General features: G+C 43.2%; 1 protein-coding gene across 1 annotated transcript in view; it reads right to left on the minus strand.

Annotated features, from left to right (window-relative positions):
- Nucleotides 1–18,141, minus strand: part of ROCK1 (Rho associated coiled-coil containing protein kinase 1) — a 4,526,103-nt gene that overhangs the window by 915,054 nt on the left and 3,592,908 nt on the right. Inside the window, exon 22 of the mRNA XM_044065727.1 lies at nucleotides 5,114–5,279. Within this exon, the coding sequence (XP_043921662.1) occupies nucleotides 5,114–5,279 (166 nt within the window). The remainder of the gene's footprint in view (nucleotides 1–5,113; nucleotides 5,280–18,141) is intronic.

Genomic DNA, 18,141 nt, shown 5'->3' on the forward strand with positions numbered 1-18,141 from the left:
AGATTTAGTAGGGAAAGATCGAGGATGGGCCTTAGGTCCCCCATCTTTTTTGGCACCAAAAAGAACCTGGAGTAGTAACCCGATCCGGACTGGCCTGGGGGGACGTGCTGGATGGCCCCTTTTCCTAAAAGCAGCCGGATTTCCGCAGCTGCTGCCTCCCTCTGATTGGGTGGAACATCGGGGAGGTGCCCGGGGATGTCTGGGATGTAGGAAAAGGGAATTTTGTATCCTCTGGATATTATACGAAGCACCCAGCGGTCTGTTGTAATGGCATCCCAAGCTGCCAGGTGCTTCAAGAAACGCCCTCCCGACTGCCTCCAGAGTGGAGCAGTTGGGCAAGCCTTCAGGGCTGCTGCCTGAAGCCGATCAGAGAAGGCTTCTCTGGACCCAAAATTCTTCGGGCCCCCTCTGCCTCTAGGGCGGCGTCCACCCTGTCCTCTGCCACGGAAGGACTGGGAGTCCGGAGCGGACTGGGATTGTTGCGACTTTTGGAACCACATCTTCTTCTGACCCTTTTGGTTCTTGGAGAAGGACCTCTGGGGAGCAGAGAAGCGGACTCCAACGGCAGACAACGTCTTCCCGTCCTTTTTGCTCTGGACCAAAGTCCCGCGAACTGTCTTGCCAAAAAGGGCAGAACCATCGAAAGGGGCATTCGCAAAGGACGCCTTGAAGGGTTCCGCGAAATCACAATGTTGGAGCCAGGCCTGGCGCCTCATAACTAGGCCTGCTCCACTGGCTCTAGCGGCTCCCTCCGTAGCATGGGATAAAAGCCACATAGAGGTGTTGGATATAGACCTAAGAGTGGCCATGCAGGTGGAGTACAACTGTTTGCACTCTCCCGACATGGACTCTGGGGGCGATGCAGCGTACTCTTTAATAAGGTCCCGCTGCAGCCGAATCACGTGCTCCATGTAGTTCAGGGACCTTACAGAGAAGGTCGCTGAACTAAAGACCCACTTCCCGAGACAGTCCATCGAGCGAGACTCCTTGCTCAGGGGATGGACCGAGGGACTCTCTTGGGCCAACTCCCTCTTGGTGGCTGCCACCACCAACATGGCATCTAAGGGGGGTCCCTTGCTCCAATGGGACTTGTCGGTCAGGGGGCTCAGGATCCTATCGGGACATTTGGGGACTGGCTCCACAGTGTCTGGCTCCTTCCACGCCCTAGTGGTAATAAGGTCCACTAAGGGGTCAGCCGGAGGGGACACCCAAGATGTAGATGGGCCTGCTTTGAACGCCTCGAGGAACACGGATTCATCCGAGGAAGCCTTGGGAGCAGACATCCCCCCATCCTAAGCATTTCCATGATGTCTCCGAAGGAGACATCCTCGGGGGGGTGACCTTGGGCAGCCTTCCCCCTCATCCAAATCCGTGTCTTCTGTCAAGGACTCGGGGGAGTCCACGTGCCTCCTCTTACATTTTCGCTTGTGAGGAACATCCTCGGGGGGACTGTCAGAGGACGACTCACCATCAACGTCTTGTTCCAATGGAACGACCTGAGAGGTCAAAGCAGGCTGTCCCTGTGGCCGGGCGACAGAAGCCTGACCCAAACGAGAGGGAGTGCGGGATGGAGCCGTAGCAGGGAGCGGGGGCATGGATGCACTCAACAGAGCCCTCTCCACCACATCGAAGGCCGAGCCACTCTCTCTGGGATCCGAGAGCCGACCCTCGCTTGGATCCGATGGATGGATCGGAGCCGGCACCGAGACTATCGGATCCGAAGGGCCAGTGTGCTCCGACCTGGATGGAGCCGAAGGCACACTAAACCCCTGGGATCCGAAGCTCAGAGCACAGCTCCGAGAGCTCGGATCTGACAAGGATGGATCCGGTAAGCTCGAAGGAAGAGTCGGAGCCGAAGTACCAGATACTGTCGGCGCCGACCCACCCCGGCTCCAACACTGCCCGGCTCCGAGCACTCCGAATCCATGAAGCGGGTCGGAGAAGGAGCTATCGGGGCAAAAAAAGGTGTTGAGCCCCCCCCCCCGGGGGGGGGGGGGGATGGCAGGAGCACTCCCATCTGCATTTGGGCCTGGATCAACCTTTGCATAACCCGGTCCAAATCAGCTTCAGACAGGCTACGCGTCGATCTCAACGAGGCCACCAAGGCTGGCCGGGAGTGCCGCCTCAATGACCTCTACGGAGATCGGACTTCCTCCTCCTTGGGTCCCGGTGAGAAGCATGGAGACCGGAGCCGAGAAGGAGGAGACCTAGACCTGGAGGACCTGGAGGGAGAAGCCCGCTTAGCCGGCGGGGTCGAAGCGGAGGCCTCGGCCCACCGCTTGTGATGCTTTTCCCTCCATTTTTCTTTCTTAGCCTCCCTCGCCTCCGGCGCTGAAGCGGGAGATTGAGTCCCGGTCGGGTGGAGAGAGGCAGCAGTGGCCGCCACCGAAGCCTGGGAGGAGGCCACAGAAGCACCAGAGGCCGAAGCCGAATACGGGGGCAAAAGTCCCGCCAGGATCAGCTTCGACCTCCGGTCCTTCAGTGCCCTGGGGTTGAACGCCGCACAGATAGAACGTCCAGAGGAAAGGTGTTCAACCCCAAGGCACAGAACACACCGAGTGTGGCCATCCGCTGGGGAGAGCTTATGGCCACACTCTGTGCACTTGGAGAAAATTGGTTTTGGGGCCTCAGACATTTTAAGGAAAACACACTCGCTAGGCCCCAAACACACAACACACCGACTACGTACCAGCGAAGGGGAGGGAGGGTAAATTTAACTGAAATTTGACTAAAAAAATCTAGCTATAAGAGTTTAAACAAAGGGAAAGCTAACCACAACACTCTCGTACACTAAAGGAGATAGAAAAAAATAGTTTTAAATTTCTCACAAGTTAGTCAAAAAACCCTGCGAACTAGGAGCTCAAAATCCAGCTGCTGATCCGAAGCACGGCAAACTAGATCTGAGGTCAGTCAGGGTTGGCAGGGGATTATGGGTAAGGGGATGAGCTAAGATCTAAGCTTTGTAAAAGTTGCCGGCTCGGATCCGAGATTGGATCCGAATCCCACAGGTTGCAGACCAAATGAAGTTAACCACTTCAGAGCAATTCTTTGTCTGGGGAATCTGAGGAGTAAATGTTCTCGGATTCAGCTTCACAGATGGCAGAAGAGAACTGAAAACTGGAAAACTGAAAAGACTGCAACAACCTGAAAAGTCCCTGGCCAAAGTTGTACCAGTATTTTGGGAGCCCCTCTGACTGGAGAGAGGGGAACGTGTGTACAGACAAATGTTTAGTCTTCTGAGAATTCTTCTTTGGGGTCTCTGGTCTGGTCTGATAGTCTTAGATGAATCAGACATCCAGACCTCCATTAATGACTGAGCAACTTCTTCCCTTACCAACTCTTGATGTACTCCTTCCTTTCTCTAGGTTCTGTCTTCACAGCTAAGGGCACCTGAAGTCCATTATGATGGGATGTGTGGAGTTCCTGGGTTTTAGTGACTTCCTGTGGAGCCTAACCAGAGGGACCAGGTAGATCAAACTGATGGCTCAAGGGTTCCAAAACTAACTCAGCAGAACCATCCATTCAAGACCACTGCAAAGAAGTGCTTCTTTTGAATTGTTTAACTTTTTCTTTGATGGGGGAATCCATGCAAGAGGAGTAAAAACCCATTATTTCACACACCAAGTCCTTTATAGGACAGCTTTCAAAAAAAAGAATGAATTGAGCTTACTTCTAATGGTTTTAGGAGTAAAAAAAAATAAGCAGATGTCATAGGAAATGATATCCTGACTCTCTCTAGGTAGAAAACACAGGCCATGTGAACGTCCTGACAAGATATCTGCCTTCCACGTACACATTTCTCTTTCCTGACAGATATAAGCTACAACCCAACAACACTTTTCATGGCAAAAGAAATAAAGGAAGGCCACCAATGGGGTATTCATCTGCCTAAAACTCTATGCGCAAGTTGACTGCTGATACTGAAGCCACTAAGAAGACAAGATGTCTGAGAAAGTGTATTAAAGTTACATATTTAGGCACACTGATGTTGTATTTATACTAGCACAATTTCATGCTTATCCAAAAGTACGCTGTATGTGGTTGAGAGGGAGATGCCTAAAAGATTTAGTATACTGTCCAGATGTCCATCTTTGGCAGTTATATTCTATACAACTTTATGGTATTACAACTGTTATATAATAATGAATATCTCATTTGCCCAGCTATAGGATAGGTGGTGCTGACTCTCTGGGATGCAATCCTCCCTTAAATGTTGCCACTGGGGTTGCACCTCTCACAGGACTCTTCATCTGCCACTATAAAAAAAGAATGAAGTAACTCTGACTACTTGCAGGTTAAGAAACAGCTGTCATCATGCAAGAAACATAAAGCTCTCTAAGGACAGGGGTGTGAACAGTGCCTGCCCTTTACATCTTATACCTTCTTCCAGTGCTAAATCACCTCCTCAGGATTTTACAGGGGATGATCTTGCAAATCCATGAGTAAGGCAGCCTCAATGGCAGCCACCTTGTGAGAAGTAAGCCACTACTTTTTCCTATCTGCAGTTTCAGGTGGTCAGATTAAAATATTAGCACTTGTAGTTAAGGCTAGCACTTGTAGTTAAGGCACGATGTCATGCTCTTACTCATCTAATACAGGCAGTCGTGAAGTGGGACTTGGATTATGATTTGATGATCACAACAATATTCAGAAGGCTTGCATAAAATGGGCATTGAATGCAGGAAGTGTACCACAACAAAGCAACATCAGGACTGATATTCCAACTTTTTGAAAGGCAGAAAAGAACTTAAAGACAGAGGAGCTTGGCATGCTCTTCTGGCCAGGTATGTGATGTCATGGAGTGCACAAGGCACACCCCTACCTCTACAGCACACACACAGAAAAGAATAGTCAAGGTGGAGATCAAATTAAGGACATTCCAAAATGCATAGACTATAGAGGTCCCAATATCAGCATTATCTAGTTTCTTGGGGGAAGGTGGTACCACTGAGTTGCATACATAGTCAAACGCAAGAATAAAATGACGTAATATCAAGGGATTGCAAGTTTAACTTAAGCAAATTCACCTCTCTCTCTCTCTTTTTTAGTGAATACAAGTCCTGTTCTCTGTCAGGTTTTACCATACATGCAGCATTGTTAAACAGATTCTTACCATGCAGATGACTTTCTCCTTATCAGTAACTTCTTGCTTGTGCCGTGCTACAGCTTTTTTGTGTTCTTGAGTTAGTTCAAAGTATTGTTCCTCAAGAAGTGCACGGGCAAGTTGTTCTGACTCTGCCTTTGTCACAGTCAAATCCAGCTGTGCATTCAGGGAGTCCCTAGAAAAATTCAGAGATCACAATGATTACAACATTTTAGAAACTATGCATAACTTCCACCTCAGTGATATACAGTTAAGAGGTAGCATGAACAATATAAAATCTCAGCAGAAAATATACGATCCAAGCTGAAAATGTTGCTAAAGAAAATACAGTGTTAAAAAACACCCATTTTATACACACACACACATATATCTTACACTAGTGAGTGCAACTTCATAAACTTTCAATTTCTACATTTTCTGCAACTGTCCTAAACAGTGTTCTGAAACATGTTGAGTATTTTACAACTCTCACACACAGTAAATTAACAGACAAGCAGTCACTGAGACTTTAACCTGTTTAGACTTAAACACCTTTAACAAAAGACGCCTAGTCCTTAACCTTAAAAACATACTAATGCTTACTGCTTTGACTGTTGGGGGGGGGGGGGCATAAAGGTTATTCCTGGAATGAATTTAGGGCTAAACATCCTTTCATCTAAGTCTCTTCTGAAGCTGGTCATTACACTGCTATACTTGACATTCAGGGGAAGTCTATTCCCATAGGGAAGGAATACTTTAACTTATGAACCTGCATACAGAGAAAGTTTTGTTATTTACTGGTGTAGACTAAGGTCTTTTGTGTGGGCACATGAGATACTGCAGGTCTTGCAGAGCTTGCTTCTTCTTGGCACACTAGGCTAGACACAAGTCACTGTGACAGAGCTGGTAAGCCACAGAATACAGGACACTTGAGATAATCTGTCAAAGTCACTGTGGATTTTAACATCCTTGACATTCATAGCTGGAAATGTCAGATGCCTTTTTAGTTGGCTAATGTGTTCTGTAAGGAACATGCTGAAGAGGACATTATATTGTACCCTAGGTCTTATAAGGAAGAGTACAGTACAATAATGTCTTTTAAATCTGGTGGAAAATCCTCTGGATGTCACCCGGGCTACAAAAAGGACTGCCTAAATACAGAGAAAAATATGCTAGTCAAATATCACTTACACGACAGGAAGTGGGAATTGTTTCCTTGTTGAACAGTATCACACTGCACTTTTCAGCATTCAGTCTGAGACCATTCTCTGAATACCAGGTAATGGAACAGTTCAATCCTTGCAGGGATAATATGGCTTCGGGGGGCTTGTATATTAGCACCATTGTGCAACTGTCCACAAACCTGGACATCCATACTTCTGGGGCACTGGCCTGGAAGTCAGAAAACAGACGGCAAAAAGGAGAGGTTCCACCACAAAACCCTGTAGAACACTGCTAGTTACATTTTTTTCACTTTCAATAGGGTATCTGTAACTAGAGTTACCACCCGTCCCGTTGTTAGCAGGACACTCACGGGTTGAACCCTGTCATCACGTTGTCCGCAAAGTGAAGCAGTGGGACTTTAAAAGTCCAGTTTTCTGATACATGCTGAATTGCTGTGGAACAGCTGAAAATACATCCGTTTTTTTTCCACAGCAATGCGGTTACATCACCAACCCGGACCTGTAGGAAGAGGTATTCTGTTAGGTCTGGGTGGTGTAAATCATGCAGCAATTGGCTGCAATGATTGCAGGGGGTGGAAATTCCACTAGGAAGAGCCCTACAAAGGTCGCAGCTGTAGAGTGGTTTTGTATTAGTGCTTCTACAGCTACTAGGAATTAGAAAAAGGACTGAGATGTGTCACTTATCTGGGAAGCCAGCCAGCCAGCCATCCATGAAGCCAGTCAGTATATGCCTGCTAGCCAGCCATCTAGAAAGCCAGCCAGCCACTGAAGCAGACAGGGAGTCTGCTAGCCAGCCAGCCAGTCCAGCTGTAGGGGAGCCTGCTAGTCAGCCAGCCAGTCCAGCAGGTAGGGAGCCTGCTAGCCAGCCAGCCAGTCCAGCAGGTAGGGAGCTTGCTAGCCAGCCATCCAGTTGAGCAGGTAGAGAGCCTGCTAACCCAGCCAGCCAGTCCAGCAGGTAGGGAACCTCCTAGCCAGCCAGCCAGCCACTCCAGCAGGTAGGAAGCCAGTCTTCCAATGCAGCCATTCCAGCAGAAAGGAAGCCAGTCATCTAGCCAGCCATTCCAGCAGAAAGGAAGCCAGTCATCTAGCCAGCCATTCCAGCAGGAAGGAGGCCAGCTAGACCAGTGAAGACTACGATATTGGTAAATACTACAGTCAACAGTATTTTGTGGCTCTAGTTATTTAAAATGGGAATATTGTGCTTTATTTAAATTTAAGTTTTAAATGTTTAGTGGTAAACAGGGGTGCAATATGCAGTATTTAAATCTGTGCAGTGGTTATTTTGAGAATTCCAAGTAGTAGTTTTTAAAGGTATAAAAACTGTGTGTATATGTAATTAAAATTGTTGTGGTTGTTTGGGTATGATTTGGAAACATTACTTTTTAAAGGCTGAAAAGTGTGTATAAAAGTTTTATTTCTGGTGAGGGCAGTCAAAGATAAATGTAGTGTGATATATTTCTATTGTCGTGGCCTTTTCAGGGTACTTTCTGTTTACATATAATATAAAATGTTCAAGGATACTTTGCACTTTTTGTGTGGAAATGTGTACAATTTAATGCTGTTTTCAAGAAGTTAGAATATACTATTTGGGTAATTTTTCCTGTTAATTCTTGCAAGTCAATATGCATGTGGTATAAGTGTACCTTTTTGAGGGGGAATGTTAAAAGGTAATGTAGTGCATTTATTATTCTAGTAGGTACATTGTCAACTTGCCGTAGCTGTTTCAAGATAGTTTTCATTTATAGTTGTAAATATGTGCATTTTATTTTTATGATGTCTTTATTAAAGTTAAAATGTCCTGCTTTGCTTGTAATGTGAACATAGGTGTACTGCTTTTACTTAGGCCTATTTAATGCTTCATTGTGCTGGGTAAATTACTGTTAAAGGTTTATTTTTATTTCTCTTAATTGCTATGTTTTGAGGTAAAATGGGTCCATGGGGGTCTGCTGTGCACTGTAGTTTATTTTAGCTGCTCTTGCAAGAAGTACTTTAAAAAATGTTTACGTACTTTTTTCCTTTTTTTTTGTGGATTCATGTTCAGAAGTTAATGCAGTGCATTTTGGATTGTGCTAAAACATGTCATAGTTTCAGGACAGTTTGCTTTTATAAGTAGCAAAGTTTGATTTTGTTTTTAGTGATGTCTTCAATAAATTTACAATGTACTGCCTTTCATTATAATCCAATTACGGCCAGTGCTCCCTCTGGGCCTGTCCATTAATAGATCATTGTGCTGTATAAATTAGTGTTGTACATTTATTTCTTTTTTCTTAACTGCTGTAATCAAAAGGTAAATCAGGTCTATGGTGTCCGCTGTGCATTCTCATTCATTTTAGAGTGGCTTTTTGGTACAGTGAAAATGTGTTTAACTTTATTTGCATGAGGGTGGGGGGCATGTTCGGTGGTAAAAATAATGCATTTTGTTTTCTACAAGCTGTGTTAATGTCAGTTTTCAATGGACAAAATGCCCCTACATTACCTCATTTACTACTTTACCTTTTTTAAAGGGTTTATTATGTTAATTTGCTTCTGCTCCATTCTTCAGGTCTTTCATATGCCAATGTTTTTCAAACCAGTTCTTTCATATGCCAAAGTTTTTCTAACCAGAGTTTTTGTATGCTAATGTTTTTCAAGCCAAATCTTTCAAATGCCAGTTATTGTAGCCAGATCTTTCAAGTGCCAATGTCTGGATCCATCCATGTAAAACCCCTTTTTCCCATTTTTGCATATGGGGTCTTCGGGACGTCTTTTAACAGTGGCAGTCATCTAGACCCAAGGCCAGTTCATTCTCAGGTCTTCAGTGAATCTATATCAAACAATGTTAAACTGCTTCATGTTTCATATGCCAATGCTTTTATGATTATCAGATGCCAGTCTTTTTCAAACCAATGATTTCACGTGCCAGCATTTCTAGCAATTTTTTTCCTGTGCCAGTGTTTCTAGCCAGTTCATTCCTGCACCAATGTTACTGCACCCAACTAACACAGTTTTGCTAAATATGTTGCATATCAGGTAAGTACAGATTCAAGAATGAAGACAGCAGTAGCTTCATCACAGTCAACCAGCAACATGAGAATATGCAAGTGGCAGGATGTTTGGAAAACGGAATTCGGCTGGATCGAGAGATGCAGTGATGTAAAAGCATTCTGCAGGTACTGAAAGAAAGAATTTCTAGTGACCCACGGTGGAAGAAATGATATCGCACATGAGGCAAATGAACAACATAAGACTGCAATTCTTCAAGCAAAATCCAGTCACCTGATGACAAAGTGGGCAAGGAACACAAACACTGAGGAACCACTACTTAGGATCTTTGCAGTAGAAGCCTTGGTGGTGTTCCATGCTGTTAAGCAGAACATTTCCTACAACAGTTTGTGAAGAAAAGTTGGCCAACCAGTTATACAGTGACTCGGACATTGCAAATAAACTATCTTGTGGAAGAACCAAGGCTGAAGCCATTGTCGAAAATGTTTTGGGACCGCACTCATTGGAATGCCTCCTTCATTTGCAATTTCATCGGATGCTTCCAACAAGGGGAACATAAAATTATTTCCACTTGTTTTGAGGTATTTTTCTAAAGAAAGAAGGGGTAGTCAATGGCCTTTTGGACTTCTATGAAGACCCTGATGAATCTGCACAGGCTATATCACAGCAGATTTTGAACATTACGGAAAGGCACTCCTTGCCCTGGAATAGCATTTCAGCATATGGGGCTGATAATGCCTGTTTAAACTTTGGGAAGAAATCTGGAGTGTATACCAGATTAAAAGAAAAGTGACCATCACTCCAGAAGGCTAACTGTGTTGCCCACATCATTCACAATGCAGCCAAAAAAGCTGTAGCACAACTACCGTATGATGTGGAAGTATTTGTAATGAAACTTTTCAGCCATTTCTCAGGTTCTGCCACAAGGACCAGAGACTTGAAAGACTTCTTTGAGATTTGTGGCATGGAATAGTCTGTTAAGACATTTGCCAACAAGGTGACTGTCACTACTGCCAGCCATTGAAAGAATAGTGAAATATCTCGCAGTGCTTCAGTCCCATTTCCTCTCCCAGGGAGAAGAGGAGCCTCCCCCCCTCCCTTCACCGGCAGATATCGCAGTACTTTTCAGCTAAGAGCATACTGAGAATGCATTGCCTACGCTGCTCCAGTACTACCTGCACTTTCTCAGTGCTGTTATTGTGGATTTCAATGAACATATAAGTACATCAGAAAAATAGTACAGTTGTGTACACTTATCATAAATGTAGATGTTTGAGTGTATTCACTGTTGTAGTCATTACATCTGGGTAATCTGCTGGCAGGTTGCCCTCAGTCGCCCTGAATTCCAAAGTCTTGCGTCCTGCGTCGGTTGCTGTCTTCTCTTCCATGATGTCAGGTCGTCAGGGGTATAAAACATGCATCCGACGTCATTTTCTTTAGTTTTTCTTGCCCCCGATGTCAGGTGCCCCCAAAAAGGTAGCCAAAAAAAAATAATATATATATATATATATATATATATATATATATATATATATATATATACATACACACACACACACACACACACATGCATCAATATAAACTTTACCTTCATCTACAAGCAAATACACCACATAGGTTGTAAAAGATAGAGAAGGAAAGGTAAACTCCGGAATGACAGGGGGATGGCGGGAGGGTAATTTGGACTGCAACAGTGAATACACTCGAACATCTACATTTATGGTAAGTGTACACAACTGTACTATATTCTTCGTGTTTCACTGTTACCGTCATTACATTTGGGTAGAATCCCAAAACTATGGTTGGGAGGCTGGAGCTAAACAGCATTAGGTGCGGCTATAAGGCCCTGCAACACTGCTGTGGCAAAGCCTGCCCTGGACTTAAGAGTAAAGAGGCAAATGATAATGCTTTGTAAAGGTATGAACAGTACTCCAAGTAGCAGCCTCTAGAATGTCTTTGGTTGGTACTCCTTTGAGAAAGGCTGCTGAAGTAGCAGCAGCTCTGGTGGAAAGAGACCTAATGCCCTTGGGCATGGGTTTTCCATGGTGTAGGTAGCAGAAACGGATGCAGTGGCTTATTCACTTTGAAACGGTCTGCTTTGAAATAGCCTTTACTTCTGATCCTGCAGCATATGACACTAGTAATTGCTCAGTTTTTCTTAGAGCTTTAGTCCTGCTCAAGTAGAATCTTAGCTGTCTGTGTATGTCCAAGTAATGTAGAATTCTCTCCCCCTTGTTCTGCGGATTTGGATAAAAGGTTGGCAGATGAATTGTTTGGTTAAGAGCCACACTGGAAACCACCACAGGCATAAAAATAGGATTTGTCCTGTCTGGGTAAGATATGACAAAAGGCTCTACAGCCATGAGGGCCAGTAGCTCAAACTCTTCTTGCTGAAGTAATTGCTAGTAGCAGAGCTGTTTTCCATGATAAGGAACTTTATATCAGTGGTAGCAGCTGGTTCAAATGGAGGCAGGGTGAGCTTTTCCAACACATAATTGAGGTCCCATGCAGGTAATGGTGATCTAGGAGGCCTTAAATGTTTGGCTCCTCTAAGATACTGCTTTAATAAAGGATGAGAAAAGATTGGTGGCTCTGTATTGTAATGAGCCAAAATGGCAGAGGCATGGATTTTAATTGATGAGAAAGAAAGGCCTTTGTAAGCATCTCAGCTAAGTATTGTAATATCTGAGGAATACTTGGTTCTGCTGTATCAGTTCCTTGTGCTTGATTCTAAGCACAGAATCTCTTCCATTTGTCAGCTTCTGGCTTCCAAAATGACATCCATCACAGCTTTACGGAGAGGTGTTGTTTGTATAACTACATGATCAGCCATGCTGCCAGGTTCAGTGTCTGTAGTTGATTGTGCAGGATCTGATTGTTTTGCTGGGACAGTTGTTGAGGTCTTTGAGGTAAGGTCCAAGCTGGGTACTGAGACAAGTTCCTTAGGGATTGGGTACCAGTACTGGTGGGGCCAGCCCGGGGAAATTAGTATCATCTTTGGTTTCTCTTGTCAGACTTTTAGGAGGACCTTGGGGAGAAGAGGCAGAGGAGGAAAGGCGTAAACTGATGGGTTTATCCAACTTAGGAATAGGGCGTCCACTTTCCATGCTTGCCTGTGATAAGTCCTTGTGCAGAATCTTTTCAATTGATAATTTTGAGGAGAGGCAAATAGATCTATGTCTGAGCTCCCCCATTTCTCTGTTATCATGCTGAAGACTTGTGGATTTAGTTTCCACTCGTGAGGATCCATAAGGTTTCTGCTTAAACTGTCTGCCAGTGTATTTTGTTTTCCTGGCAGGAATTGAGCTTGAAGATGTATTTGGTAGGTCAAACCTGTGTCCCACAGTGTCATGACTAATCTGCAAAGGGGGTATGAGTGTGTGCCCCCTTGCTTGTTTATATACCACATGACTGTGGTGTTGTCCATCTTTATCAGTAGTTGTCCTGGATGAAGTAAGTCCTTGAAGGCTTTTAGGCATTTTGAACAGCTAGCATCTCTTTCTGGTTAATATGTAGATGCATTTGTTTTGGGGTCCATATGCCCTGAATGCATCTTCCTACCATGTGGGCCCCCCAGGCATAATCCACGGCATCTGTTGTTAAGGTTTGGCTGGCAGGGGGGAGAGTGAAGGCCCATCCCATGTTTTGGTGACATGCCGTTGCCCACCATAGAAACTCATGTTGTAGGCAGGGAATGAGAGGAATCATTGCTTCCAGACTATGAGAATGTTGACTCCATAAACTTTTCAGGCACCACTGAAGTTTCCTCATATGCAGTCTTGCATATGGAATCAGTAGGATGCAGGATGCCATGAAGCCCAGAGCCTGCAGAATTTGTCTTGCAGATAACTGGGTTTTTGTTGCCATCAGTGTGAAGTAAGTACTCAGTAGCCTTTGTTTGTCTGGCGTGAGGTAAGCCATCATTCAAGCTTGCACCCAGGAATGTTATCTTTTGAGAGGGTACCAGTTGTGATTTATTTTCGTTTATTGTGTACCCTAGGCATGTTAGAAGCCTTTTCACAAACGCCAGGTGTCAAAGAAGAATGTCCTTGTTCTCTGCTTGAATGAGACAGTCGTTTAAGTAAGGATATATTTGTATAGTTCTTTGTCTGCAAAATGCAATTACTGGTGCCAGGCATTTTGTAAAGACCCTGGGCGCAGTAGAGAAGCCAAAGGGCAGTGCAGAGAATTGGTAATGCATTAAGCCAGCCTTGAATCTGAGGTATCTTCTGCACAACTGTCTTATTGGGACATGCAGGTATGCCTCTTTTAGGTCTAATATCACCAGCCAAGCATTCTTGCCCAGCATGGGCAGAAGCTGCTGCAAAGTCAGCATTTTGAATGTTGGAATGTCCAGGTATGTGTTCAAAATTGATAAATCCAGTATTGGCCGCCAGGCCTTGTCCTTTCTGGGTACCAAGAACAGTCGAGTAACCTGTTTCTGTGCCTCTGCCCACTGATTTTTTGGCAGATCTGGCCAACCATTTGCCATTGGCAGAGTGTGGAAATGGATTCTGTATCCCTGTGATACTATGTTTAGTACCCACTTGTCCTGGGTTATTAACTGCCACTTTTGTGCAAAAAGTGTTAACTTTCCCTTTATGGGTACTGCCAAAAAGATAAGTGCTTGGTATACGCAGAGGGAAGTCATTGGGATTGTTTTCTGTAGGTTTGCGCTTTATCTCCTCCAGATTTGGAGGTAGAAGCGCCCCATTGCTTTGACCTGTATGATTCTTGCGCCTGGTATCTTGGAACCCTTAGGGAGTCTGGATTTGCCCCTTTGAGCTCTGTCTGACATAGGAAAGGAGCAATTTTTTGTAGGCCAGTGTCGACTGAATCTTGGTGGCTTAACTTGTAAGAAGTCTAACAGTTTGCATAGACTTAGCTTTGTCTTCCATTTTCTTTAAAACCTCTTCTGCCTTAATACCAAACAGAGAATCATGCTGTAAAGGTGCATCTAGCAATTTAGCTTTAACATGATCAGGCAAATTTTGTTCCTTTAACCAGGCATGCCTCCTAATCACAGATCCAGTAACTGCGGCCCTGTGGGTGGCCTCTAAGGAATCAGATCCACATTGCAAAGTATGCTTTCCAACTTGTTCAGCTGCATGCAATAATTCCTGCAATTCTTTATTTTCTGCACATTCTGAAATCAACATCATTTTCTGTTTCAGCAATCCCATAATATGTTGTTGGTACTTTAGCATATGAAAATGTCAGTTTAAGGCCCCGATTGCCAAGGTTGCAGATGTATAAACCTTTTTTCCCCCATCTGTCTAGTGCCCTTGAATCTCTGTCAGAGGGGGTAGGATTTTTTGCTGTTGAGGCCCTAACTCCCTTTGGACCCTGTGAAATAATTTTAGGATCAGCAGCAGGGTTTCTAAATAAAAATTTATGTGAGTCAGGGACCCTGTAATATCTGTCAGGCTTACTTACGGAGGTAAGGAGTCAGGGGTCAAGCTTGACTCCGAAAACACATCATCCACAATGTCTAAAGGCTTGTGCTGAGGGAGAAGAAGGAAAGCCCTGAGCCTCTTTTTTTATTCTGAGAAGTCTTGACTCTTCCAGTGAAGATGCTCCCTCAAAGTATGCAAGGTTTCTCCAAATGAATAATCCTCAGGAGGAGATGCAGATGGAATAGACTCCTCAGCATCAGAATCCTCATAGGGAGGTATAGATATAATTCCTGATCAGAAAGGAATCAGAAGAAATAGAAACCTGATATGAAGATTCATAGTCAGTGTCTTGCCAAGATCTCTTATCTGGAGGGGGATGGGTAGCCCTGATCAAGGTAATAAGGTCTTCAGCCATTTTTATCATCTATATTATTTAGGCATAGAGGCCTGTGCACATGGCTCATGCATCGTTTTTTTAGTTTTAGAAGTTGCTTTTGCAGCTGTCGGCGGTTTGATATACAAATGTTGAGGTCTGAATACACCCTCAGAAGCTGGTGCCTGCTCAGCGGCTCCAGACCCATCCAAGGGAGATGCATCCATCGGTCCAATACCTTGAGTATCTTGCGGCATGCCGGACTCCACATGGGTGTCAGTTGAGGCCTGTGGTGACACAAAGGTAGCGGGTATCAGGTACTGCTAAAGCACCTCACCGAGTACCGGTGAACCGGCGACTGGCTTAGGAGAAGCTTCGTCGTCGGTTTTGGATTCCGACTGCCTTTCTCTGTCCCTTTCTTTGCGTTTATTATGTACTCCAGTAGTCAGATTGCTATCCAACGACATATCTGGGTAGTTAAATCTGTTAAACGGAGAATCACCACACACTTCGAAGGAATAACCTCAATAAGGTCCAAGACGCTGTTTAATGTCCAAGCACAAATACAAGTTCCAACACTTTAACGCTGACACACTGCAAAAACACGTTTTCGTCATATTACTTCCTCAGAAATGCAAACAAATGCTTGTGATCAACAGCTGTTTATATATACACCCATTAAATTTAATCATCTAATCAGCTTGATTAACCAATAAACCTACAGGCTTAGAGGTATTCACAAGTAGGTATTAAAACTTTTTGTTCCTCATAGGAAACAACAGACTATGAAATGTTTTTGTAGTAATACTATACATACATACAAGTCATGACTACACATTCAATGACATCAACAATTTAAAAATTCAAAATGTAAAAACTCCTATCAAGACTTCATTAAAACTTGTTAAAAAGCTAAGAACATATATATTATGTACAAAAAATCAATAAAATGTGTACTATAGCACCAATGCAGGAGTCGCAGCAGGAACTGCTTCAACAGGTACTGGCAGACAATTGTCTGATATTCTCAAAACTAAATTTGCATTTTCTAAGAAACTTTTTAACTCAGCTGTACACAGTAATTACAACAGTATGTGTGGAGATTTGGACTATTATCTTCACAAATACAAGATGTTGGACATTGACAATGCATACTTGAAACATTGTTTAGATTTAAACATTGTGCCTAAGGGCTTAAGAGTGTGTAAGTACCCCAACAATGTTGTTGAGGAGACTGATTTTTATTATGATTTGCACAAAGCATTTGACCAATGTGGATTCAATATTATGACAGCCATTATTAAGAACAATGAAGGGGAGATGAGCAAATTGTTTGACAAAATAGAATGTATTAACAAAGCTATTACCAATGACCTATTGTTTAGGGTTGAAGAGAACAAAAATAAGTATCTGGACCTTTTGAAGAACATTGAAATTAAATGTATAGAGGTACACAACAGAAAGGTAGGAAAGATTGATAGAGACACCAGGGAATATAAAAGTAAGACACACTACCCTAAGCCCAAAAGTTGGACTAACACACGAAGGCAGCAATGGGTGGAAGAACCTAATGAGGTAGTTCAGTGTGATGAAGTGTTCTACAATGAACATGAAACAGCTGATGCTGAATTCCCCCCTCTAAGAAGATCAGAGAGGATTATGGAAATGAGACCAGTTACATATAATCAAAAAAACTACCAACGATCAGGGTGGGGATACAAGGAAAGGAACAAAACGAGATGGAATTAGCTGATTGCATCACGCAGGAGGGTAATAAATGGACCTACAATGACTTCAATGTTTTTAATTATTCAGACATAAGTATAGATAAAGATATGTTTGAACTTTTTTCAAAAGGTTTTGGTTTCATTCCTAATTTAAGGAAGAATTTGTTTAGGTTATTAGTAGATTTAAAAATGTTTCTGAGAAAGAAAAACTTAGACATTATCCTTGAAGGAAAAACAAATAGCTACCAACAGGACAAATTAGTTAGGCCTAGTACTTTTAATCCACCATTGCACCCCCAGTTGAGAAACTTTGAGTTAATTGTGGAGAAAGAATTAAGGACTGAGTTAAAACAAGATTTTGTACAACCAAATTTGACTAAGCAGCAGAATCAAATTCTCAAAGATTTAAGCAACAATGTAAATTTAAGGGTCATGAAGCCTGACAAGGGTGGGGGTGCTGTCCTGATGGAACAAATTATATACGAAGGAAAAATGATGGAAATACTCAATGATACCAAGAAATATTCTAGGATTTCTAAAAATGAAATCAACATATCTTACAGGAACATCCAGACAACTTTGAATGATTTATTACTAGAAGGTCTCATAGATATCAAAACTTATAAGTTTCTACATGTGGAAAAACCTAAAGTTCCTTCCATATTTGGTATCCCCAAAGTGCATAAGGACCTCTGTGACCCTCCTTTAAGAGTTATTGTATCAGCCGAAGGTTCCGTTACAGCACCATTGGCAAAATTTGTGGATACCAAAACAAAAGGGCTTGTATTAAATAATGTGAATATTTTTCAGGACTCATGAGATTTCCTTAGAAGACTACAACCAAAACTATACAAAGAAAGTATTTCTTTTGGCACGCTGGATGTTGTTGATTTATTTACGAGCATACCTCACGAGTTAGGTATGGAGTGGTTTGAAGAGATGTTGACCGATTACAAAGAAATAACTCACAATGAGTTTCGAACTATTTTGGTATTAATGGAACTTGTGTTAAAAAATAACTTTATTTTTTTCCAGGGAGAATACTTTAAACAAGAAAAGGGAGTTGCCATGGGTGCACACTGTGCCCCTACTTTTGCCAATATAGTAATGGCTTATTGGGAAACCAGATATCTAATTGAATCCCCATACAATAGTCTATGGTCTTTGTATGGGAGATTCTTGGATGACCTTTGCTTTTTATGGTTAGGAAACGAAATTCAATTTGAAGAATTTACTGGATTTTTGAGGCAGACAACTGGTTTTCTGGATTTTACTAATAAATTTGACAACACTGAGCTCTTCTATCTGGATGTAAACATAAAGAAAATTAATGGCCATTTTGTATCTAAAATTTATAGAAAGGACACCTTTTCAAACTCCTATTTGCACTTTACCA

This window comes from Protopterus annectens, chromosome 3.part0 (assembly GCF_019279795.1).
Source record: "Protopterus annectens isolate FY-2018-M chromosome 3.part0, PAN1.0, whole genome shotgun sequence".
In the NCBI taxonomy this organism is placed as follows: Eukaryota; Metazoa; Chordata; order Ceratodontiformes; family Protopteridae; genus Protopterus; species Protopterus annectens.